At 41.5% G+C, this 27,376-nt stretch overlaps 1 protein-coding gene across 2 annotated transcripts in view; it reads right to left on the bottom strand.

Annotated features, from left to right (window-relative positions):
* The window catches only part of CREB5 (cAMP responsive element binding protein 5), a 254,166-nt gene that overhangs the window by 195,503 nt on the left and 31,287 nt on the right, over positions 1-27,376 (bottom strand). The window contains exons 1-4 of one of the 2 annotated variants that reach the window (XM_059818932.1): positions 20,826-20,837; positions 15,058-15,129; positions 11,849-11,942; positions 2,517-2,638 (exon numbers count right to left, since the gene is read on the bottom strand). In XM_059818932.1, coding sequence (XP_059674915.1) covers positions 2,517-2,638; positions 11,849-11,942; positions 15,058-15,129; positions 20,826-20,837 — 300 coding nt within the window. Of the gene's footprint in view, positions 1-2,516; positions 2,639-11,848; positions 11,943-15,057; positions 15,130-20,825; positions 20,838-27,376 lie in introns of those variants that run through there. The other variant, XM_059818931.1, reaches the window with a different exon arrangement.

Below are 27,376 nucleotides of genomic sequence, written 5' to 3'. Positions count from 1 at the left end.
TAACATGACCAAATATATTTTTGGAAGACTTTTCTGAGCTATGGGTAAGATTTCCATGCAGCTAGTCTTAGTCTCCAAGTGTTGGTAGGTCCATTAGGACAATGCTGCATTGCACTCATATTCCAAGGATGGGCTGTTAGAAGCATTTCGTTAGCGATAGCTGCAGCCCAAGGAGTCCCTTTCTGTTGTGGCCTTTGTCTCTTGCATTTGCTTAAAGCCCTACTGGGGCCCACTTCAGATTCCTATCCGACAGTCAGTCAGTCAGTAATGTAAGAATGAACATACAGCAGACTAATTGGAAACACAGAGCAAATGTTACAGGTTAGCTAGCTAGTAGGACTTTCGCCCTTTGGGTTTTTTTCTTTTTTTCACCCCCTCCTTTTTTTTTTTCCCCCCTAATGATTTCCCTCTCCCCCCATCACTCATTTGCTCCCTGGAGATCACCAATGGCAGCTGCAAGGGTTGGTAGGAGGAAGGCAGGATAAGAATTCCAGAGGTGGTTAAACAACTGGAATTATCAGGTAACTTGATGCCCTTGTCTAGGTTTTAATCAGATTGTGCAACTACCTCTTGTAAGCTGAAATGGACTCTGCAACATCAAGCGTTGCAATCTGTGGCTAATTGCACAGAAGTCCACATCAGTAGATTTCTCCTCATCTCCTACTTCTGCAAAATAAACACCACGCAGAAAGAACCGCTTAGGAATCCTCTAATTCACAAAGAGGTAGGAATGTACAGAAATGTTCTCCTTGATTCTGACTAAGACTCCCCTCTGCAGCTCATAAGACACAAAGCTTCAACAAGTTAAATCTAAAATTAGACACATTTATCTCATTACGTGGCTGTTCCCTAACATTCATCCTGCACACAAAGCTGTGAGGGTCAGTCTGGGATATTTTCCCAGTCCTTGACCAAGACTTGAACTCTCTTACATTTGGACACTCTTTTTCCTTGCTCAGCATACCATGCTGCAGTCTCCCTCCTCTTCTCCTCTATCTGTCCCAGTCTCTCTCCTTATGAGGCACAAATAAACCATCCCTAGACTCCCTTGCCTATAAGCCAAAACCAAACCACTCCTAGACTCCCTTCGCGTCCTTCTACAAGCCTCATCTCCCGTTCTGCACCTCAGTCATCAGCTTTACCTCTTTTCTCCAAAAAGCCCTCTTGGGCCTTTACTTTGCAGACCTCAAGATCCCTAAATGCTGCTACCTCCAGATTTCATGAGCCCCAGCAGCATACATATGCCTCGCATGTATGAATTTTGAGTTGGACAGCAATCACCACAGGCAAAGCAAATGACACAATCCAGCAGCTGTAAGAAAGAGTACCTATAGAGGAAGCCCTTGCAATTGGAGGCATAGACACTCTGAAAGGCAAAATAATGCTGAGGCAAGCTAAGGTGCTCTGGCTTTAGCACCATAGCTGCTTCGTGGCCGCCTTTTCCTACTTTTAGTCTATGGTCCTGTTTAACGTTCAAATTAGACAAAGAGAGATTACCATGAGAACTAAGTCAAGTAACACAGTGTTCAATAACTGGGGAACTCCTATGGCAGGGAATGCATTACACAAGAATTTCCAAGAGCTGCAGAAATGGGAGAGGGGAAAACAGAGGCACAAAAGGGAACATTGTGAAGGGAGGCATTGGGCAGGTTGTTGGAGGGCTGCAGGGAGCAATATGCTCCTGTAGGAAGCCCCACATTACTCATGTGTTTTACTTCTCAAAAGCAACCAAAACTTTGGATCTTATTTGAAAAGTTAAAATTTCGTGCATTACCTCTTGCTGGCCTCTGTAGTGCATTAAGATCTTTTACAGTTCCTTGAAAAATTTAACAGCTCTTTAGGATCCCTCAAAACACTCTAACAACCTTTGGGCACAGGAGTACACTTAACCCCAATACAAAGTGGCCTATATAATTCAACCAAAACTTACAAATACTGAGACTAAAAGAATACTAACTGGAAGTGGGATATGTTATCTACTAGGTATTACAAGTTAAAGTTTCCCCCTTCAACATGAATACTTTATGAGAAATACAGAAACATGATAAAGCTGGTAATGATGACAAATAAATCCAGGGGCCCGTCATGTTGCAGAGGAAGAGAAAAACTTTTTTTTTTCCCCCAAGTAAATGCCCCTTCATAATCCACATTTCCCTGTAATGTATTTGAGCAAGTTTGCAATTCTCACTTCAAAGATGATATAATTTTCCCAAGCCTCTCCCTCAAGAGGTGTGTGGTTTGTCTTACAGTTTACTTAAAAGCAGAGACTTGGAATTAAACCCTGGCAAACACAGTTACACTCTTGGAAATTTAATGCTGGGTTTTTGTTGGTTTGGGGGGTTTATTTTTGTCAACTGCTTCAATAGTTTAAAAAGCATGTCACAACTTATAGTGCCACCTAGTTTCTAACCAAACGGTTACTACCAGGTAGTAGAGCTCAACCTGCTTTCACACAGCATCCTTTAATGTTTCAAGGAACCAAAAGGGGAGGAAGGGTTCAGTGTGCTCACACTCACCCTTTTGTTGTTCTCTTCTTCTTGTGCCTTCCTGAACTCGTGCTCTAGGGAGCAATCGATGTCGTTGAAGAGGCCCACTTCCTCACAGTTCTTCAGAAAGCGTGTTGGTGTAGGAGTCTGATCTGAGAATATGACAAGACGTGATCATTGGTATTTAATATTAAAAGGAGAGGTAGACAATTAAACAGTCTTCCAGGGAAAGAGAGCTTCTAGCTAACGTCTCCATGTCTTCCCACCCCTACCATACCATCATTAAAAACAAAACACACAGCACTGAATTTCGATGCTATGCACTGCAGACAGGCAGTGCTTGTTCATGGTGTCTGAAAACAGGCAGCAGTCATTATTCAACCAGAGAGACAACAGGCCAGGCTTTCACAGGGCACAAGCACATATCCTTAACATATGCAAATGGTCATTATAACTGTCTATAAACCTCCAATAGTAGGTGCATGCAAAACAATACACAGTGCACATGACAATGCACATTTACACCACAGCACGCAGGTAACCGCTACAGATACGCAGTAGTTAATGCCTTCAAGTGCTTGAAAACCACCTCAAACATACACATACTTTGCAACATGCGTGAAGTTAGCCACAGCAAGAAGTTCTGCTTCTAACACAGTTTTTGAAGGAGGAGTGCAATGACATTAAGAAAAGCTGTGAAATGTTAAACTTTGACCACAAAGAAGCGTCCTTATGTGGTTTCTACCTAAAAGTGTTAATACATATAAACCAGAGGATTTTGAGTCAAAACACATGCCTTCATCCCTAGGAATTTTTTGCCCTCTCAAAAATAATTTGGGGGAGGACGGGATTCTCTTTAATGCCACAGGCAGGAGGGACTTGAGAAAGTACAAGGTTTTCAGCCTTCTTTTCAAAAACCTGCAAGACAGATGAGCTCAATTGGCCTGTGGACTGTTCTTTCAGTGATGACCTTGCCTACCCTTTCTTTAGGAAGTGAAAAAATCAAGCCAAAACTTGGGAACCAGGGACTTCTCAACAGACAGCTCTGAGGCAGCTCCATTCATTCTGAGGCGAGTTCTTAACTACCCCACCTCAGCTTCCCCATCACCCCAAAATTACAATACAGAACTGTATTAGCAAAAGCAGGGGAGAATCCATATGGTCCTATCAGCTTTATACACATTTAAAAAAAATTTTTTTTTAAAAATCCTCTCTTGCACATTAGTTTCTTCTTCCCAAGCCCCCGTTCCAGCTCAAGCCGCTTTGTAGTACCTAATTTTATGGAAAGATTGGACCCATTCTCTTAAAATAATCATCTTCTGCAGAGTCATTGACAAGTATCCTATTGTTTGAAATTCATTCTTTAAAGAATGAAATCTCTGTCATACTAATCCCAGTTGCCCATATTGGACCAATTCTGACCTCAGAAAAAAGCTTCCCACTTCAGTGAGTTCTGGAAGAAAAATTTGATTTCTTGCACCTAGCTAAGCTGGGTCAAGTTCTAATACCTCCCACTTACAGGGAACAGTCACCAGACACAATGAATTTTACATGATCAGCACAGGAACACACAGCCACCCCGAAACAAAAGGTAGCATAAAAGGAATGCATACAAAAGAAAACAGTTTCCACTTTGAAACTAAGAGGGAGGATCAGCCTCTTCCATTATAAAACCAACTGAGGCCAATTTCCACCTGTAGCAGGTATGGTCCTACAGGCTTTACCTTCTCAAGTAATTGAAGGGCAAACACACTCACTTGCATTTATATTTCTGATGGAATATATTGATGTAACATAAAAAGCAAGTCCTTAATGTTAAAATGCTGCTTTATTTCTTTTGGCTTGAGCATCATACTTGTGAGCTTAAAGGAAACAAAACTCAAGTGTTTGGGAATGCACACATATTTATCTATTAGTTTTCACAGCTAACTACTGTATTACCAGAGTCAGAACATAAGTCTTTCCAAGAATCTTGCAAGAACTCAGCACAAGGAGCTGAGTCAAGGAGGTGCTGACATTGATGGGAGCTGAGGACACTCAGCACTTTACAGGTCCATATCCTAAATAAGTAGTGCCAAACTAATCTCTAGGGTAACCTCACTGAACTCAGTAGATTTACACCAGAGTTGTCTGTGGCCCTTGGACTGGAATTTGTACCGGAAATGAAGTGCACTAAAAAGCAGGAGAAATAGGTTTTATTTCCAAAAAGGATTAAATATTACTTTAGTGAACAACATGATTGCTTTGTAGAAAAGCAAAGACAATCATTGCCAAGCCTTCCTGGACATAAAGGGAATGTTAGTATTTGAATATGAGGCAAATAGAGGAAACGTTTTCTTTTCAGAAGTGGTACATCCATATCAAATAAGCAAAGTACCAATTTCATGACCAAGATGAGAAACCAGGGTTTCATAAAGAAGTTGATGGTAAAACTTTCACTAAAATAAAAAATCCTGGTTTTTTTTCAGAGTTGCTTGAGCCCAGAATTTGGGGGGTAAGGCAGAAGAGAATACACTAACATAGATAAGGTCTTGTTATTTTTCATCAAGGTAGACAGCTGATCCAGAAATCAGGCATTACTACAACAGGCTACATTAGGTCAGAGGCAACTTAATGGGTAACAAGGTGGTGGTCAGGCATGTGCAGGTGAAGTTCCTGATCTGTTCAGCATCTATTCCATGAATGTTAGACAGACACACAAAAAAAGTTTTCTCAGGAAAGTAAATCCATTTTAACAGTGAAAACAAGCAACCCAGAGCAAGAATGTGACTTCAAATGCACGAAGGCCTCATCGGCTTTTCTCTGCACATGCTGAAAGTGTTATCTGTCTTCTGCACCACAAGCAGCCTGAGATAATCACGTGTTGTGTTGCCTACAGTTGATCTTTCCAATTAACTGCTTTATTATCTGAAGCATCAAAGCTGATAGATTAATGACACTATTTACACTACCTACATATGCAGTTGCTACGATCCAGAAATCGGACTGGCAAGAATTCAGAACAAGATTTTGTTAAAACAGACAGCCCCCCTCTACTCCCAGACAGGAGGGGGGAGCAGGGAACACCACCAACCACGCAGCCTAAACTCCATCCACAGACCTTCTGGAAGCCAGTTCAGCCAGATGTAAACCAAGAGCTGCCTTTCTACCCTTCATCCTTCTACATTCACAGAAACCAGAAGTCCATGAAATTACTGTGTGTGTATGAGAGCAGAACTGATAAAGATCCAGACTTTAAAACAGTGAGACTTTACATAGTACAGTAGTTATATTGCACATACACTGCACCCACTGGTTTCAGGACTTCAGGGCTACCAAGTCCAGTGGGCTTTTTTGCTGCTAAGGCAACCAACTATTTTGCCTCTGCAGAAAGCCAGTCATCCCTCAGGAGGTGGGCACACTAGTAGAAAACGTTACTCTCAACACCACAGTAACCCTTTTACCAAAATTAGGCAAGCCCTTGTGTTTTAATTGGGAACGATATCACAAAGGAGACCCTAGCACAAGTTACATTCAGGTCTCCCAGAATTAATAAAATATTCCTAATTCTCAGCACTTAAAAATGCATTAATAGTTCCAACAGCTTGTGCTTGACCTCACTGTTCCCTGTTGGTACAAACAAACCTTTTGTTGCTATCGCCAGCACCCACAACTATTGCAGGCTCACTGAGAACAGGGCTCTGATTTGTTGTACTTCAGCAATTGGATGTGCCAGACCCATCTGGACCAAAACTCAGACAGAGCTATTACCACTCTCAGCATTCCTGCTGAGGACACGCGTTACTGTAGGAAGCTGTCAGCATGCATGCTGTTAGCCATACAACCCAGGACTTTAATGGCCCAAGCTGCATTTTGAACTGGGCAGCTTGGGATACAGGTCTGTCTGGGTTAATCCTAGGTATCTGGCTATTATACTGACCAGCCATCCCAACCCAGTCCCATTGTTCAGCATGTAAAATCTTTCCATCCCCAGCTGCTGCCAGAACTAGTTTACTATGCTTTGAGGCATCTACCTCTAGCCAAATGTGACTTCATAGGTGAACCTGCGTCATCTGACAATTACTTAGGAAGTTATTTCTATCTCACCTTCACCACCAGGTTGAACACAGAACCTGTCAAGCTTCAAACTAGGCAATAAATATTTTGTTCAGCCTGTTACTCAGGTGAATAATCAGCCTCTCTGATGACACAGTCATGGCCAGAAAGGCTGCAAGAACCATTAATTTTAAATAAACCTCAAAAATGTAAGTGGACAACATAAAAGCCCCAGAGCAAGATCAAACGGTCTCACCTGTGCAGATCCCAAGTCAACCTACTGTATCTTACAGGAGAGGATTTCAGAAGCACTCAGCAATCAGATTCTGACCAGAACCTGATATACTGAATATATTTTTGCAGCTGGCCATTTTGAAAACCTGTCCTCAGTGTCTGAAGTGATGCCTGATTCTCTAGACTAATTGAAAAATATATCCTATAAGGCAATGGGAAATTTGAAGTCTTCAATAAAGAGATCCCATTATATAGTCATTATTTTTGGCTATGCAAATTTTGTTGTTGTTTGGTTTGGAATTTTTTGTGTAATTACTGAAATAACAGTCTAAGAAAGGACACTCAGTCTCAATACATTGCTTTCAAAAAAACAGCCTAGGAAATGCTACATTAGCTTGCTATATAGAAAGTTTATTTCAATGCAATTTGTAAAACTACCTTGGATCCTAGAGTTTCATCCCTCAAAGCATGAATGAAAACTTTAAAGCATGATACCAGTTAAGAAAAAACTGAAGAACCAAAGGACAGTTATGTGAAACAAGCTTTCATTTTGAAAAAAAAAAAATAATTCAGATTCAGTAAGTGATATCTAACAGCACAGCTCCAAAGTGTGTAACTTGATTCTTCATCTTTCTTAAAAAAAAAATGTTTAGTCTGATGCGCAGTAATAACAGGAATTTGGCTTGTTCAGCTGTGGGCTCTGTTGTAGTTATATACTTACCCATGTGATACTTTCACACAATGATAACAAAGTCAGAGTAATAGGGCTAGCACTGAAATTAGAAGGGCCGCCCATCAAGCAGCCACAAGGAAAGAGGAACGTCCTGAGAAATTCAAGAATGTTTCTTCATTGATTTGGCAGGTTACTTCCCAAGTGCACCACGAAGCTCAAGGTCACGACACCTCAAGCAGGTGATGGAAGAGGAGGAAGACATGCACCCAGTCGTACCTGGTGGAACCACCCTCACCCAGGGGCTCACAGACGAGGGCATCCAAGAACTCTACTGCTTAAAGAGTCACTGTTTAAAGCACTGGTTGGACTTTCCATGGGGGTACACATACTGGGTACAACACATCTATAATCTCTTATAGCACCACGAAGCTCAAGGTCACGACACCTCAAGCAGGTGATGGAAGAGGAGGAAGACATGCACCCAGTCGTACCTGGTGGAACCACCCTCACCCAGCGGCTCACAGACGAGGGCATCCAAGAACTCTACTGCTTAAAGAGTCACTGTTTAAAGCACTGGTTGGACTTTCCATGGGGGTACACATACTGGGTACAACACATCTATAATCTCTTCTGGTCACTGAGAACCTGACCAGATGAATTTTAGAAGACATTTCATTTCATTATTTGGAAAAGCAAGGGACACAAAAGCGAACAAGAAATTGAACAAAATTATTTTTCCTTACATCTAATCATTTTGCACTCCACAAAATTCACGCCTAGATAAACCTCCCTGTGTAAAGCACAAGGAGAAAAAAATTAAGCCAACCAAGGATGCTGTAAGTTACCTCACTGACGCAGGCATTACCTGGAAAAAGTAATACATTTGCACTACCTTTAGCACATACCCTTTTTCATCTAGAGGAGACTGTTTCTATCTCCACAGTGGGCTTTACCACCAAAAATCTAAAGGGTTGGATTTCAGTAAATAGAATCAGGAAGAAACAAGGTTTCTGTATAGATAATCCTGGCCTCTCCTGTATCTGCTAGCAGGACTTTTGGAAGGACCTCACCCCCTCCAACAATGGTAAAGTGTCACTCCTTCCCTTCCCAAATTTGATACCACAGGAATCTCAGTGTCCCTAACTCCGAAAGATCAGTTCCACACCGCTTTTAGTACTTACCTGGAGGGAACAATCTGTCCCATGGACATTAATATTTCGGTGTGAAAACAACAAAATCTTTGACACACAATGAACTATAGAGTTTCAAAGCAATGCAATGTTTAGTTAGCACAACAGCAGAGATCACATCTATTTCAGTCAGCCTAACTACAGAGTTTCCTGCAATGATGACTAGCATGCAAAACTTACACAAGATATTCTGTGTTATCTTAAACAGCTCTTTTTTGGCTAAGAAAGATGGAAATGGAAACAGTCAATGACTCTCTCTCTATACATACTCACAACAAGACAGTCTTCTAACAAACAAAAATAAAATGCATACAACAAAAAGGAACAAATAACATTGCAGTATTTCTTCTGCCTTTTTAAATTAATGTTAAATTATCCAACAAAAGGATCAGTTGCACTTTCATGCAATGCCTTTAGTGAACTTCCCTTCCATTCATACAGTCAGAGAACATAAAGCTATTTAGTGTATGTATGTACCTGGATTTTCTGAATTAGTTCAGGAGTCACTGGATTTAATAACACTTGTTCTTCTTCAGCTAGCATCAAAAAATTTAAGCAAATATAGTGGAGCTAGTTGATAGCCAGGAAGCTCTTGGCTAGACATACCTGACAAACAACCAGCATAGCACCAATAACTTTAATAAACAAGGTTCTGTGATCTGATTGAACACTGACCCCACCTACATAACAACATATAACATAACTTTACCTCTCACTTACAAATTCGTATTTCAGAACTTAGCACAGATTTCACACAAGAAACAAGTTCCTACTTCCCAAGTCATATTTTGCTTAGTTTCTAAGATGTTGTATTGGTACAAGACCAACTGCCCACCCCTCAGTTTTAGTGCCTACCTCCAATAATAGTTTATAGAAGACATGCTTGGTGTGTGTTAAATATTACTGATATTATACTGACCCCAGACTACGTATTAGCTATCTCTGGAAACAAAGCAGATCATTCTAATGGCTACCTGAAAGCATACAGCCCATTATTTTGCATGACTAATTACTAATAATGAATGGATTCAAATACAACACATTGAAAGGTAGTAGTATACAACATACTGGAAAAAAGGAGAAAGTCTGACTTCTAGGCACCTTAATAAAAAGAGTAAAAAAAAAAAAAAAATCACCACACACTAATACTGCACCTGGCTTATTATAGGGCAATTGCTGCTGCAATTCTTTGAACCTACTGATGACAGAAACAATTTAAAAAAAAAAAAAAAGTCAAATAAGCAAAAATGCAAAAAACAAGAAGGAAGACTTGAAGACAAATGTCTAAGAGAAAAGTCTGTCTCTTTTCCCCATATATCATTAATTTTTCATTATGAAATCTAAGAATAAAACATCTTAAACTTTAAGGTATTTAGATTTCCCCAGGGTTTAGGTGGGTAATGAAACAACTATTTTTCAATGTCTCCCTGCAGAGAGCAGATGATCTATGATGCTTCCAAACTAAGGATTGCAAAATGCCAAACAAATCCACCAAATGAACACAAAAAGAAAAATCATACCCAGCAGAACCAGGTTGCCAGACTATTACCGTCAGGCACATTTGCCACAGTCTTTAAGAACACATGCAGCTTTTTACTCTTTCATTACTACAAAGGATAATCATCCACAAAGCACAAAGAATACATCCCTCAGAAGCAATCTTGGAGCCCTTTTGGCCACAAAATTCTGCATTTCTCTGTACTTAGTTGGCTAACTGGAGTTCTAGGGGCACCACTACTGGTGGTGGTGGTGGAAGTCAGTCAGAGCATTTTGCCTGGGAAAGCAACCCACTGGAAGGAGCAGAACAGCTATCTCATAGAAGTTACCAAACATAAATGGAGCTACTCTACTCAGGGGACTCCTGATGACAGAATATACTCCTTAGAAACTGCCCTTGAGCAAAAGGGGGTGAATGTGCCCACAGTACAGATGTCTTCGAGCAGCTTCACTGCCAGAGGACATGGCCAAGTGCAAGAGCAGCATTTTCTCATACTTGCAAACACAGGATTCTGCGGGCATAGCTGCCATGCAGGCATTTCACAAGCCCTACTCTTCAATATGGTGTGTACTGTTCCTTTCTAAAGTTAGTTCACTATGGCATTTTCAAGTGTAAGAGGAAAATAAATTCTATTTGGGACAAAGTCTGTCTGATTTCTCACTGGTGCCTAAAGTGTGTCGTCCCCCCCCCAAAATCAAATATTTGCAAGCAATTGCAAATATTTGCAAGCAATTGCTACCCAATTATGATTTGCATTAAAATGGAAATGGTTTATCTGTAAAACAGGTAGTCTGCTGGAGACCCTTTAATCATGATATATTTGCACCTAAAATGGCACAATTTACCTTGAAGAAGCCCATTTCAAAAGAGAAATAACAAACACTGGTTAACATACACACACACACATTTGCATCATAGGTTTTTTTCTACAATCACTTTGAAGTCTGAGAAATCCTAGTGATATTACTCTTAATAATCCATTACTATAACCCAAGGAATATACAATGGGAAAGGGAATAGGAGAGAAGTGGTAAGATTAAGGCTAGCTTGACCTTACCCAGCACTCACTGAATGCCAACAAGCCATCAATGTGTGGTTACTTAGACAAGAGTATGAAAAATCTACATAAGAAACTAAAGAATGTAATTGCACATAATACCAAATAACCTCTGTGTATGACAGGGGACGTGCAGAGAGAGCTGGTTACCTTTAGGGGGAAAGAGTACTGGATATTACTGACTAGTTTACCTTTCCAGTTACAGCTATTTACAGTGGGCTGGTCTTGAGCCACCATAAACATGACTCATATGATGTGGCCTGTTAACAGTTGCTGAAGTGAGCCTGTCAAACTTAAATAGTGAGTCTTACAGGAATAGTACAAATGCATTTCATTAACACGCTCACTGCTGGGCTCCCAGGTGACATGCGCTTAAGTGCCTATATTTCACTGGCATGTTGACACGGGAGTCAGCGATGGAGCTGCCAGCATAGCTGAGGTTCAACAATTTCTCTCCCACTCATGCCAAACCTGTGGGAATGCGCAAGAATGGCAACTGTCTTTTTGTTCAAAGATATGCATTCTAGCTTATTCCATCTCTACTTGTTATTTAATTGGAGCTGGGGCTTTTTAAAACCAATCTTGGAGGTATTTTGCCAGTAGCTTTCCAGTAGCAGTCATGCTTTCAACATCATCTGAATAGTCATCTTGACTCTTGAATTCGTGTCTTCTTACCTGATAACATATTATCTGTTTTTATTGAAGGAAACTTCAAAGTCATTTCATGTTTGTGCCTGTGAATCATCAGATGATCCTCTGTTGGAAAACGCTGTCAGGCAAACACAGAGAGAGAGAGGAAGAGAGGAAAAAAAAAAAAAAAAGAAGAATTTAATTCTCTAATAAACTTTTGGCATTGGACAGAATTTAAAAAATGAGAGAGAGAAAGAAATGTATCCGGCTAGAAGTGGGTCCAAATGGCACAGGAAACAGAATATTCGAAAATGCAAGTGAGTATGAGTAACAAATAGCTGTACTCTACTTAGAAATGTATTTACTGCAGTGCTCTCTGGGGTTGCAAACTGCAAGGTGTCATGCATTTGCTTGAAAAAGTTGCAGACCAAGTTTTGCGTTCTAAGGGTCTCAGACACCTCAGCTACCACAGCCTCACAAGTCACCACGTGCCTGAGGATCTGCGGTAACTGCTGTTGTGTATGCTCTTAGCCCACGGCAAACGCAAAGTAATGCAGCGTATCTTAAATCACTTTCCTGGATTTTTCTGCTTTTGTGTCTTTCTGCAACCTATATCTGCTGAACAGGAATAAAAATAATCAAATAAGCCAGCCTTTCCCTACCCAAAAGTGTTCAGGCAAAATGCATCTTTAATTTTGGAAGCCTCTGATACCTTGACTTGATTCAAAGTGGCAACGCAATGCTGCTCGGTATACAACAACTATTTATGACCCTTTATGATACTAAATTGAATTCTTTTCCTTTGTCAAGCAGAGAAAGTGAAGACGTGTTTTGTAAGAAACTAATTAGTCTGCTAAGTTTGTTTTACAGTCTGACAACAGACTTCTACAACAAACAGCTTCTTTTGAACAAGACAAAGAAGAGACAAGCTTGAATAAACGTTCAAGCACTTGCACACTTGGGCTCTAAGAGCAGACTGGTTCTGTTAAGTTTCCTTCACCAGAAGGTGCGTACACAGACCTTTGCTACAAACTACTATAATAGTTTTAACAGGGTTATTTCAGTATTAGCAAAGGCCAAAAGTTGTATCACCAGGCCTTTAGGAAAGAAAAAAAAAAATTAAAAGCAGCTTTTTAAAGCAACAGGTACATAGGAGACTGTAAGAAACTGGCAACAACAGAGTTAAAGTGACTTAATGCTTTCAACACATTATACTCTTGGCTAAGTGACTTTGCTTGTGGCTATAGTATAAATAGTTGCAGTATGTTACACCTTCTGAGAATCTCTCTAAGCCTATAGACAAAGCAGCATAAATAATGGGAATTAATTCTCTGGGAAAAAAAAAATCCCAAAGACCTTTTCTTCACTGTGAAATCCTGGTTCATTACTTACTTATCTGGAAGAAATGCAGCACTAGAAATTTATGTTAAGAACAAAGGGAATATGTGAAAGACCCTGTTCAATGAAATTGTGAGTGAAAAAAACTACATTTTGTTCTTGTGGAAATGGATTTTCCTCCATGGACGCCACGCTCTGTCTTCAGGGTGAAATCAGCCAGCTTAAGAGGGCATGGGGCAACTGAGGAGAAGCTATTCCTCCAGCTCAGACTTCTCTGTCTTTTTTGTACGTCTACTTTCTTCCTTGTGCAGAAGGTCAGCTCCCTCAGCCTTCAATACACATCCGCACTGGCTGCTAGAGAAGCCAGTCCTCAGACAGCTTAGCTGGATAGCAGCTTCTGTCAAGTCCTCATATACAATACAGGGAGGTCATGTTTTGAAATGGGAAATTAACTGGGTTTTAAGATGAAGTCACACCTACATTGCTTGTCTTTCCAAATTGTAACATATATAGCATATAACCAAACCTGCTCTCTGAACACCTAAATGAGCTTGTTTGGATCAGCTTCTCCTCCACGGAGGAAACTAATTAATAGCTGACATGAAAGCACTCAAGTCCACTGATTTGAGTGGAAGTTAGTTTTAAGATTCAACAAAAGGTAAATAAAACTTGACTATGAAACTCAAATACTTTTATTCTACCTCTGTGACAGAATGGTGAAAGTTTAACTCTGCATGTAGAGATCTGAAGTGACAAATCCTCAATCAGAGGGACAATCCAAAAGATGCACTCTGACACCGGTAGAAAGGCTCCCACTTAGCGAAACAGCAAAGCTGCTCGGCCAGTTGTTTACCGGACCTCAGGCTTCTCCCTTTCCTTATTTCAGCTCTTAGCAAAATCAAAACCTACACTCCAGTAACAGTCACCCATCATTCCACCAGAAGAACCTAAAGGCTTGTAAAAATATTAGCCAGCTGAAAACTCCCAACATACAGTTAAAGCAGGGAAATATTACCCTCATTAAGAGAGGAGGACTGTGGGAAATGGGTAAGCTAAATCACTTAAAACAGATGCATACAGGAAGCCTGTGGCAAAAGCCCAAAAGATGCCCATGCCTGAAGATTTTACTCACAAACTTGTCACTAAACCAAATTAGGGTCAGAGGTGCCACATATGGAACTTCCCTCATCGCTGCATGGGGAGGAACTTCCCTCACCACTGCAAAATCATCGAAAAAACACATAAATCCCAATTCAAAATCTCAGCAGGTAAAATCCTTGTCACCAGGTTTTTAAGATCACTAAACATCTAATGTTACAGGTCCGATTAGACCCTCAGAGATACATGGCAGATCGCCAGTCAACAGGAATCCCAAATGTACATCCTGGGGCAGAATTTATCTACAGGCTGCATTTTCCATAGAGAATATTTAGCAGAAAGATGTCTCAAAGATTTTTAAAAACAAAAAAAGCTAATAAGATACCATTGTATTTAAGTATTAGAAAAAAAAAAATCAGGAGGGTTACCACATCCAATAGGAAACATAATATATTCCATCATACATCTAAGCAGAAGACAGACAAATATGTCCTGCCTAGTGTGTCTTCTCTTGCTAGCCACTAAAGGAATTTGCAATACCTGGCTTGAAACATCAGACCTGGGGATGAGGGAAGGCAGAGAAGCAGCTTGAGAAGCACTTTTACTAACTCGCTTTTGACTGGCTGTTTTACTTGCTTTAAATATTTTGTAATAATACCTTGTGGGGTAAGGAGGAATTGAGGGGAGAAGGACTTAAAAAAAAAAACAAAAACCAACACACATATTATTATTAGACATGTGTTAATATATCAGGAGGCATTATACAAGCCAGAGCTAGTGCTGAGGACTCAATTAATATCACCGCTGACTCCACTCACCTGTGAGCAGCCTGGGGCACTGCAGACAAAAGGCCTCTCCTGCTCCAAGTTCATCTTTGATTCCTCATAAATCTACATGTTAAAAGGGGGAGGGGGAAAGAAAGGGAACCTATGAATATATACGTTCTGAACTTCACATGTACATGCAACATGCAATCGTCACGGCTTGTGCTTTTATTTCAAACTCCCAAAACAGACCAGAACAAAGTTTTCAGCCTCACAGTACTAAATTTCCTAATATTCAGCAGGCTCCCTACAGTCTAAGTTCTTATTACTCCTTCCTGAGCACATATTTACTTTGAAGGAAGGAAAAAAACCCCATTAAGCTTTCACAGCAGAAATCTGCCTCAGAAAAAAGCATATGTTCAGTGTTGTTGTTAGATAAGACCGTGTCTGCTCTGAAATATCTCGAATTAAGGGTTTTTACCTTTCCTCCTTCAGTTCCTGCTGAACAACATTAAAACCAGACGTCTAGGTTACTTCTGAGAAAGAACCCACTTTTTGAAGTTCTTCATCCATAACTGTTCGATATTAATAACTTAAAGACATTACCTACACGCTCTTTATACACACAAGATAATTGTGCATCCCCGTCCTTTAAAAGGTCAGCTAGATCCTCGGGAGCTTGAGAAGTGAAGTTTTGCCTAAAACTGCAGCTTCCCCATAGCAGTTCCAGTCCTGTAACCTTGAACTAAAGCCTGGGGGAGAGCTCCCAGGTCTCGAATAAAACCGAAGGAGGAAACATTCGTCCTCAGAATGCAGTAACACAGCTGAATTTGGATCAATATTATGGCAGTGTCCCTGACCAGCATCAACAAAAATCATTTTTTAGTAACATTCTAGGATGTAAAATAAATAAATCACTTCTTTTGGAAATGTTTTGAACCTGTTCGTACAACTGGCATTACAAGCTAGAATATAGTAGCTGACCCACCTTAAAGCAAAACACATGACTTCTGCTTACATTGTGCCTCAAATCCCTTAAAATTCAGCCTCACCACAGCCCTGCTTAGACAAATACCTGACTTGTGTTTGTGTAGTTTTTTCATAAAACAAAGAGAAATATCTTGGTGGAGAAGCAGAATTTGATTTTAAAACTACAAAAATCTGCAGAAGGACAAGTGCTAAAATTACTCAACCTTGTTGTCATTTTTTAAAATTACAATTCACAGAATCACAGAATCACAGAATCACTACGGTTGGAAAAGACCTGTAAGATCATCAAGTCCAACCTGGGGGGGGAAAAAAAAAAAAAAAAAAAAAAAAAACACAAAAAACAAACAAACAAAAAAAAACCAACAAGAAAAACCCCCCACAAACAACCCACGCAAGCCAACCACCACACAACAACAACAAGGCACAACACACCAAAAACCAACCCACCCAACACCACACAGCACCATGTCCATCAAGCTACATCCCACAATGCCACATCCACACGCTCCTTGAATACCTCCAGGGAGGGTGACTCTACCACCTCCCTGGGCAGCCTATTCCAATGTTTCACTACTCTCTCGGTAAAGAACTTTTTCCTAATATCTAGCCTGAACCTCCCCTGGCGCAACTTGAGGCCATTTCCTCTAGTCCTGTCACTAGTCACTTGGGAGAAGAGACCAACACCCACCTCTCTGCAACTCCCCTTCAGGTAGTTGTAGAGAGCAATAAGGTCTCCCCTCAGCTGCCTCTTCTCCAGGCTGAACAACCCCAGCTCCCTCAGCCGCTCCTCATAAGACTTGTGTTCCAGACCCCTCACCAGCTTTGTCGCCCTTCTCTGGACACGCTCCAGCACCTCAATGTCTTTCTTGTAGTGAGGGGCCCAAAACTGAGCACAGTATTCGAGGTGCGGCCTCACCAGCGCCGAGTACAGAGGCATGATCACCTCCCTGCTCCTGCTGGCCACACCATTTCTGATACAAGCCAGGATGCCGTTGGCCTTCTTGGCCACCTGGGCACACTGGTGGCTCATATTCAGCCGGCTGTCGATCAACACCCCCAGGTCCTTTTCTGCGGGGGAGCTTTCCAGCCACTCATCCCCAAGCCTGTAGCGTTGCCTGGGGTTGTTGTGGCCAAAGTGTAGAACCTGGCACTTGGCCTTATTGAACTTCATCCGGTTGGTCTCAGCCCATCGATCCAGCCTGTCCAGATCCCTCTGCAGAGCCTTCCTACCCTCAAGCAGATCAACACTCCCTCCCAACTTGGTGTCGTCTGCAAACTTGCTGAGGGTGCACTCTATCCCCTCATCCAGATCATCAATGAAGACATTAAACAAGACCGGTCCCAAAACCGAGCCCTGGGGGACTCCGCTTGTGACCGGCCGCCAGCTGGATTTCACCCCATTCACCACAACTCTCTGGGCTCGGCCATCCAGCCAGTTTTTTACCCAGCGAAGAGTGTACCTGTCTAAACCACGGGCCGCCAGCTTCTCTAGGAGAATACTGTGGGGAACAGTGTCAAAGGCTTTGCTGAAGTCCAGGTAGACAACATCAACAGCCTTCCCCTCATCCACTAGGCGGGTCACCTGGTCATAGAAGGAGATCAGGTTGGTCAAGCAGGACCTGCCTTTCATGAACTTGCTTCCTATTCCATTCATTGCTTCCTATTATCAGGAATGTCTTTACAACACTTGTTGTTAGAAAAGCTTTATTTTCAGAAGAGTTGCTACCATCCCCTGCAAACAATAAATACACCGTTAACCTGAACATCAGTCAGACCTGTACTTAGAGCAATTATTTTCAGTGTCCTAAGTTCTCCAAAAACACCCCAAAACTTTTGGATGATAACTTTGTCTTTTTAATTAAAATTCATTCTGGTGGACAGCATTAGCCTGACAGGATATTCTCCTACTTGTGACCTAAAAAAAAGGCAGCAGAGCACCCTTTACCTGACTCCACTGACTCCCAGAAGCAGCATCTAGAAGTGATGAATTTCTATTTTTATTTGCCTTTTAACCTCCACAAGGACACTACCCCCTAAAGGTGATAATTAGCATGAACTGATTTTCTTGATGTGGACATCTCTATCAAGATCTGGCCTGAGACAAGTGATTTAGTGCACCAAATACAATCAGGCATCAAGAAAGACCCTAACTCAGGACTCACCTATCTATCTACACTAGGCTAGAACTGAAATAACTAAAATTGTACCTAATTTACTCCTTTAAGATTATTCATATCCTGTTTTGATTTAACTTACAGCTATGTTAAACTGAAATAGGATACTCATAATCAGAAATGAAAGAGTATGTTCGCATAAAGGCTTATACTAAAATAACGAAAGGTGTTAAATTACTTCTAATTTCAGTTATTTCGGTTCCAGACTGTGCATAGACAAGCTCTTGAGAGTTGAAGCAATAAAAATGCTCTGAATTACGCTATCCTGTCTGAAAGAAGCAAGCAGCAGAGAGATAACTGACTAAACAAACAAACCCCCACATAAACCAAACCCAAAACCTCCAGCTAACTGATTTTTAAATCCACCTCTATTTATGTGATGTGACCCCAGGGATGTTGTCTTTCCTAAAGACCTTTTCACAGAAAGAAAAAAAAAAAAAAGGCTAGGTGTGGATAATGAAAGACTTTATCTGATATCTCAATTAATCCTGCAACTAAAGCACTGCCAAAGGTTTCTGTTACCCCCTTCTCCCCTCCTCTGGGGAGACTGACAACTGCATTTTCAATAGCAGAACAACAGATGAGACTCAGTTAAAGAAAACAAGAGAGTAACAATTCTGGTCCCAAGCATCCAAGTGAATTTCAAAACATTACCAGGAATTATTTGGAGTTTGTTTTCTTATTAAGTATTGCCAAGTCCAAAACTGCCCTCCCTGCCGTGAGCTTGAGCTTTAGTCCCTAAGTCCATCAGTACATGCTCTGATACAATTAAATGATTCTCAAGGTTACTAGATAGATAAGCACGGAGTAAACTCCAAAATGACATACGTTGAGGACCAGAATCCTGAGCATGGGGATCGACTGCAGGAAAACATGGACTTGGGGTTTATTCTCAGTACTTTGAAAAGGTGTCAGATTCAACATCTAGTCATTTACCACAAATGTACAAGCAACTGCTGGTTCCCACGAGAATTAGTCTTTGCAGACACTAAACTTAAAAAAAAAAAAAAAGTAATAATCCAGAATGGCTATATCATATGTGCCCGCCAGGATACTGTCTAGCATAACTTGACCCATATTAACATGTTACCAGATAGTACAATGCCCTCAAGACAAATTGTACAATGCAGAATTCGTATTTACATAAGATGCTATCATGCCAGTTGGGACTGTAGTACTATGTAAGTGACTCTCTTACAATAGTAAATGAGTGAAAGAAGCTGCCTACTGCCTACAATTTTTGAGAGGGTGTCCAATACTTGGCTATCTTCCAGCAGTAATTCAAGCTTTTTGCTTGAATGTTGACCAGAAACAAGCAGCTGAAAATCTGGGCTGTGAGCGTGAACCTCCTGCATCCCCCATTCCTACTGAACTCCGCAAGAGCAGCAGATGCACAAGCAATGCAGGTTCTCACCCCAGGTTTGCAGCAGGATGGGAGCTCTCAGCAACAGAGGTTTTTTGGTTGTGCACAGCACAGTTCGCACAGCATCCTTTTCAAGATGCAGGCATGCATCTCCCATCCTTCAGTTCAGGTACAGACAGTCATACACAGCACACAGTTCACTTCACACGGATCATGTGTGTTGCTGGGCCACAAAACCCATGCCTCCTTTTTCCACAGCGTGTGCAGGTGGTTCAGCACACATGTAGGAAATAAGGCAACCAATGGCAACATTTCGACTTCACCTAATAAAAATAAATCACAGCAACCTTTCCATCTAAATTAAGGTGCTTATTAACCTTTGGGATCTTAAAAGTTCAAGTTACACTCGTACACCTTTCATAGTACTACATATGAGTGCCACAATTAAAGCGCATGAAGAGTATCAGGCAAATCTATGATGACTGAAAAGTTCAAAAATTGCTCAGGCCTGAATTTTTTACTTCTGTTATCAATAGCTTGATTGATTGCAACTTTGTGACCTCTTCAAAGAGACAAACAAGGATTATAAATATAAGCGAGCACTAATATTGATATGTCAGCATTAGTTCTGATATTATTAACAATGGGCATGAGTGCATTATGCAGCAGAAAAGGGGGCTGAATTTTAATAGACATGTTAACAACATCTGTCAGCATTTATTGCCCTATTGTGACCACGTAAAGAACCTTATTGGCAGAATATGTAAGTGAGGAAATCTGCTACACCGTTGTAGCCTGCCATTCTCCTGAAATATCACTCTGCTTAGAAGAAGTTAAGGTATTCTAATTAGAAAAATAAATAAACAAAAATACAGCAGAAACACAGAAAGACTTCTCCAAGCCATGTCACATGGAAGAGAAACAAGTAAGTTCTGCAACAAGCCAAGATTTTCTTCTAGTCCTTGATTTCTACATAAGATAGTTCTAAACATTTTTATTACAATTAATTAAAACTGAAGCCCACAGCAAGGAATGCAAGAACACAACAAAGACATAAAAAGCAAACAAAAGAAACAAAACCACCCTCAAAACACAGCAACAAACTACATCCCCTCTCAGCAGCATCCAGAGGGAAGTATCCTGCGTCCTCAGGCTTCTCAAGAAGATTTTGCAGAGTCCCATGATCAGCCTTTCTGAATCAGAAAAATAGTTCTAACATCCTACACCAAGAAAGCATGCTCCTTTCTGTCTCTCTCTCCCCCTTTTTAAGCGCAGCAGTAATCTTACTGCCTTACTGGTAAAAACATCAAGCAGGCTTGTTTCCTGTTTCAATGTTATTCTTGAAGTGGGCTGCAGTAAGAATCTGATTTTCATTGGGCTATTATTATTTGCAGCTGCGTGACCTTTTTAACCCTCTTTTAAAAGTGACATTTCAGCCTTCAACCTCAAGCTGTCTAAATGTTGCAAGGTTTTCAGTCGTCTGATTAACAGTGAAAAAGAACCGATGGGGAGGTGTATACTACAATGTGTCTAATACAGGTCAGTGCACCCATCCTGCCATTTGCACAAGTGAGTAATTACACTCTTATAAGCAACCTGTTTGTTGAAATTAATCACCTGGGCACATGCTTGCAAGACAGGTTTCTTCAGCCTGGTGTGACCAAGGTCACTGAGATTTCCAAATACAAGTACAAAATACACAGTCGCTAGCGTTAGCAGTGGTATGCAGAGACATGAGCAATAAATGAAGCATCGCCTACTTTTTAGGGTCATGGCCACAATGTATAAAAAGTGAGAGCAGGCGTGGTTATGGTGCACTTGTGAATATTAAAGAACCCCACTGGTGTATGCAACATTTTAAACTGCTAGTCATGGCTATTCGGTACAGCGCTATTCACAGATAATTACAGTGTTATTACAAATGCTATTAAGACTTGTTGGTTTAGGAAGTGTAGTACACACAGGGTTAATGCCTACGGTTGTTTCCAATACATTCTTGCATGAGCAAAGCCAATTTTAAGTATCGTTGCGCTGAAATGGTGCATGGTGGGTTTTGTCAGCATGGGCTGTTCAGTGGGAGTGCTTGTTTTCTGAAACTAGCATCATGCTTTCCACATGCACACATACAGGGCTCATTATCACGGCCCTGCCTGCTTCGGCTGCTACAACGAAGGGTTTGTCAGCATTGCCATTAGAAACCCCCTCGTTTCAGGATTAAAGCATTTCCAAATGGTTCTGGATGCTGGAAAGCAATTTGTGTCTGGAGTCCCCAAGAAGGCCTTTAATGTGATGCACATTTGAGCTGGGGCTCGAGCCCTCACTGGTACTCCAGTGAAGTTTTTGTGATTGCATTTCTGACATTTATATGTGGAAAAACACTCAGCTTGGGCCTTTATTCATTTGTTTTAAAATAAGAGAGCCCCATAAATCTTTAGGCACAGCCAAGTGCTCTCAAAAAGCGGTTGATGTGTGAATTGCTTCAACAGCAAGCAGCCTTTGGTCCTTTCCCTGTGGTTGGCATCACTGCCGCCCAGCAGCAGCACCCTCTGTGTGGCACAGGGGGGTGCCTTGCCGGTAGCCAGCCCCTTGCCACCTGGGAAGTCGCTGGCCACTGGCATGCTTCAGGATTGTTTGTGAACGGAGTACCGGAAAGAGTCTTGTTTCATGCTCTCAAACACCCCAGTTCTTTTTCAATGGCCACTTGGTTTGCTTACTGCCTGTCTGAACAAAATCCAGTGCTGGGAAGGCTCCCCAACGGTCCTAAGGTTTTGCCCCTTCTCTCTCTTTTGCTCCCCCGCTCAGTGTTTGGCCACTAAAAACCACGGTTTCTGTTATCAAGGAAAACCAAATAGCTGCCTCCCACCTTTCTTCTGCTTATGCAGAGCTGCTTTCTTCTCAAGAAAGAGCAGAAATGGAGGTAACTAAAAAAAGAAGGGGAAAAGGCGGGAAATTTCAAAAGGGAACAAGAATGAAGTTTGTAAAACACTGGAATTAAGGAGGGGGGGAAATATGGGGAAGAAGAATCCCAAAGGGGCTGGGGGCAAGGAGCCACCAGTGGAAATCGAAAAGAGAAAGAAAGTAGCAATGAGGACTGCAAACCACTGAGAACTGGGCTGAGGAAGAGGAAAGGAGTAAAAGGATATCTCTGAAAAAGAAACTCAAAATAGAATGCAGATGACCTACTGCCTTCCCACAAAACAGCAGTGTGAGAGCCCAACACTGTATATCATCCATGCAAGATAGAGTATTTGGTAGAGGGCACAATTTGTCCTCTACACTGGATGAGCTGTACCTCAAGTCTAGTGAAAATGCACAAGTCTAAATGATTACTCTACATTTCTTGGGCTCTCCATTTTAGTATAGGAAACCCATCATGGATTTACTTGGTATAGAGCAAAAGGATTTGCTGTTTTAAGAAATGGCCATGGAGTTATTAAGCATAAGCAATAGAAGACAAAAAAAGGAAATAGGAGAACAGAGGTGCATGGTGAATTTAAAACAAAACAAAAAACCAACACAAAAATGCAGCACTTTTGAAAACAGTTCACCAAAGTTATCTCAGCACAGAAATATTCTATAGGAGAAAACAGATCTTTATAGGGAAAGATGGCTATTACTTCAACTCTGGAAAAACGCTTTGAGGAATAATGTGGTTATTTTGCACTTTGCGATTGGCCAAACAGGGCCAGCCTGACCTGGAAGCGTCCCAGGCTTGTAGTTCTGCAACTGTCCCTCACTGATGGCATTTGCAGAACAACCCTAATACCTGCTCTCCCTAGTTACAAGTCTGAAACGACACGAGAGACCAGACTGTAACCTTGCTGACAACACAGAGTTTTACTTAACAGAACAGGCAGCAGCAGCAGCTGTAGCAATATAACCACAAAATCAAGCAATGCAAGGAAAAGGCACTATTCGACAACGAACATTTCGCACACCGGCAGACAGAAACAACACCTGTATCACTTCTCAATTTCCCCTATGTGCAATTTTTTCTGCTAGCTTTTCAGTGCTGGAAATTCAACAGCTAACCCAGACCTACTGAAGTAAAACCAGTATCTGGGTCTAAGGACTTAACACGCCAAATGTTAGAGAGAATGTCAAGTGTCTATGGGTAGTCAAACAGCATCAGAATTTCATGTTTATCTCAACATGAAGGAATATTCTCGCTCTGTATCATCAGGCATTCAACTTCAGTGCTCATGTTAGAAGGCTAAGTTAGACTTGAGGGTCTTGGGATAGTCAATGGAAAGAAAGTATGAAGGCTATGTTAGAGGAGGATTCAAACAGATGCTTTCAATCATCTGCTACAAAAGGACTCTCTACTATCTCAAAAGCTTCAACCCTCAGACTTCTTAGATTGGATGCCTTATGGTACATGGTGATAACATCTGCCTTTATGCAAGTCACTGTCCATCTCACAAATTGTTCTGCACAAAGGGAGGTGGGGAAACTGCAAAACAACTGCAGTAACACAAGTGACAGGAATCTTGCTTCAAGAGACAACCACTAACAGCATTTTAAAAGAAAAACATATTTGCTCTGTTCTTTACAAGCAAGTCTTGGCTTCTCCCTGTTTGGGACACAGTCCCTTGAGGCACAGAACACACCACAGAAGTTAAAACCACCATTAGCTGAAATCAATATTTACTACCAAACTCTTGAAAGATTTAAAGGAGAAGATACATGCAGAGAATGCTATTCCAGGCTTTTACAGTCATTAACACAGATCTTATAGCACGCACTCTCTCTCACTACTCATTTTTGGTGGGTTACACACTTATCACCATCGCAGTGCAGTATTTGATGCCCCACCAAGTTACTAATAACATAAGAACATCCTGCTTAACATTGTATCTAGTTATTTTCCAGGCAAAGGTATAAAAAAGAACAGAAGATGCTTAGCCTGTCACACGGTCTGCCCCAATTTTCATTCATCTCCCAGAGGTTAATAGTGTTAAGTGAGGTGGGTCCTCTGTCTTCCACAAACCCCTCCACAAACACAGCCCCATTCCCAGAGCTGTAGAAGTTGCTGTGCTTTGTGTCAGTGGTTCCTACGCCAAGAGTATTATCGTGGGTGTATGAAAGAAAAACAGAGTCTTCAGATCATCATCACAAGTTAAGATGGTTCATCATGCCTATTGCTGTGAAACAAACAAAAAAAAAACCCTACTTCAAGGGAAAAATTCAAGTGTTATGTACTGCAGAAGATCTCCAGGAAGCCTGCAAAGGGCAGAAAAGGCAACTGCAACTGTGGCGAGAGATGAAGCCCATGAAGCAGAGGGTGTCAATGATGAACTCCCAGTAACATCTGGCAAATAAGCTAATCTTTTGGGACTTTCCAATGTTGGCAGATAAGTGCGTTGTCCGTCCCTTCAAAGGCTGACCTCATTTCTATCCTTGGGTTAATGGCATGCAAAGCTCTCTGCTACACTTACTTTTTTCACTCTTCCCCCCACCCCCAACAGTTATTATTAAACACCAAACAACTTTGCCTATTGTTGCAGTTTGCATACAATTTAATTAAGAGTTTTCCCTCCAGGAATAATATTGACTGAAGGTTTTGAAGGGTTGTTTTGTTTTTTAACTGTACTGTAACTGCAGTATGCTAATTGCTTTGGTTTACGATACACAAATAGATAAAAGAATTCACCTACCTTGCATGCAAATAAACACTTGGATTTCCAAAGGGAAGGAAGGAAGAAAAAAAAAAAGAAAGCATAAAAGATATCCTGGGGGAAACAACAACACAAGGCTGCTTAGCTGACTTTCATACCAGAAGCAGTTAGGGGCTTTAACATGAGCTTTGAAAATTCTGCCAGCCTAAATTTTCCTTCTGGTTTATTACATAAAATAATCCCTAAACCAGAACTCTGCAAACCAACTTTATACATTTTATGGATACAACTCTGCAATTCTGTATATTTAAAATAATTTTAAATTAAGGCCAATCTCACTTTTTACTTTTTTTTGTCTAGTTAACATACAAGACAGCTTAAGACTTTCATTACATAGAAAAATGACACTATTAATAACTCAGCTACAAGCCATTAATTATTAACTTTCACCAATTTTTAATTACAATTTTTACAGAATTTTTTTTATTGGGAACTTCTCTCTCTTCAAAATGACCAAAAAAAATCCTGAATCAAACCTTCAACATTCACTGCTCTTAGTATAAGATAAAACCCTCTGGGGTAACAAATCTCTGCTGAGAACACTGGCAGCCCGCACATCCCCTCAGGCAGTACTCAGCACTAGAGAGGCTTAGACATTAAAAACTAAAAACTGTTCTTTTCAGCCCTGACAATCAAGGGCAGGCTGATTTGCAGCACTTTGTATGTGCAAAGCTACCAGCAATCTCCAATACATACACCTTATCTTCAGACACTTAGTTTCTCACCATCATACAAGTTTTACTAACAGCAGCACAACGACCTATTTCAGGTAAGTTTCATTTGGATTTAGGCTTATCCATATGTTTTTAGGAATATAAAGATGGAGTCATCCTGCTGTTAAAATACCTTAATTAAAACAAGAGGTTTTGAGTTTTGGAACCACATTAAAAAGCTGCATCCAAACTATCCTTACCATTTGCATTGAATATAGCACAGCACAACTGGACTTTCAAAGGGCAGTACGCAAGTAAAGCAGTAAGCAAAGATGTGCTTGAACTAACTAGCAACTCAGAAAAAAAGATGAACTCTGAGAAGCTGCAGATATTAAAAGAAGAGTTTCTGTATTTTGGTGGCCCACTTACACATTACAAACAGATCCTTCTGGAGATTTTTGGTCAGACTGAAGGCTCTCATCAAAACAGTTAAAACTATGGACCAGAAGAACTATTCACAAAAGTTAATTAAAGTCGGTGGGGGGGCGGGGGCAGGTATTTTAGCCTCAGTCTCCTGGAGTACCTGAAGTGACATCATTAATCACGGGACATGTCCAGTGCAGGTATCACCAACAAATGATGCGCTGCTCAGTCTTGCTAACCATCTTACTGAGATGGAGCTGCCCAACTGTCGGTGTCCGAAGCACTTTTGCTTCCTGAAGAGCCCTGCTCTCCTTCGGGAGCGCCCTGCGCACGCTCAGGGTCTACCTCCTGGAGGGGCTTAATGGCCACATTTGTGCTCTCTTGGGCAGGAGGAGAATGGCCCCACAGCCCTGCTCCCATGGAACCCCTGGGAGCTGCACGAAGCGCGAGGCAGGGAATCTGCTTTCGGCCTTGTCTGCTTTTGAAGTGCTCCAAAATCAGGAGTCACTACTGAGGCCTGGAGCCAAAGACCCCAGGAGAGGTGAGGGACACCCGAGGCAGTCAGGCTCAGTGCCGAAGCCCCCTCCTCTCCCCCCATTACCCAGGCAGGCCAGTGGCACAGAGACGCCGGTAACGCTGAAAGACTCCTTCCCGCTAGTGCAGGAGCAAAGGCTGACGACTGTCTGCCCTGGCAATTCAGGTATCTGACTTGGAAAGAGCACAGGACAGCCCACAAACTGCCTGGCAGACATCCGAAACAAAACAAAAAACCCCAAACCATTTTGTGCTCCTCCCCTTGCCCTCCCCCAGACACCCCAGCTTGGCTCTGGCATCCCCCTCTGCCCTGGATGTGTCCACAACCCTTGGGTCAAGCTTCTTGATCATTAAAGGATGGACCCAAGAGAAGGGCTAAGTTTGATGAGAATGCAACACAGGTCTTCAAAGACTTTTTTTGCAAATATATGCCTGCTCTATGCACAAAAGCAGTGATCCCTGCCTTCCCTGCAACTCGGGCGAAAGCGAGAGTGCCCCAGAGGTACTCGGGAGGGCCAGAGGCGCTCCTCCAGCACCTAGCACTAACGATGCCCTGCA

The sequence above is a fragment of the Gavia stellata genome, chromosome 6 (assembly GCF_030936135.1).
Source record: "Gavia stellata isolate bGavSte3 chromosome 6, bGavSte3.hap2, whole genome shotgun sequence".
Taxonomy (NCBI): domain Eukaryota; kingdom Metazoa; phylum Chordata; class Aves; order Gaviiformes; family Gaviidae; genus Gavia; species Gavia stellata.
Note: the sequence above shows the minus strand (reverse complement) of the source record. Positions and strands in the feature narration are given on the sequence as shown.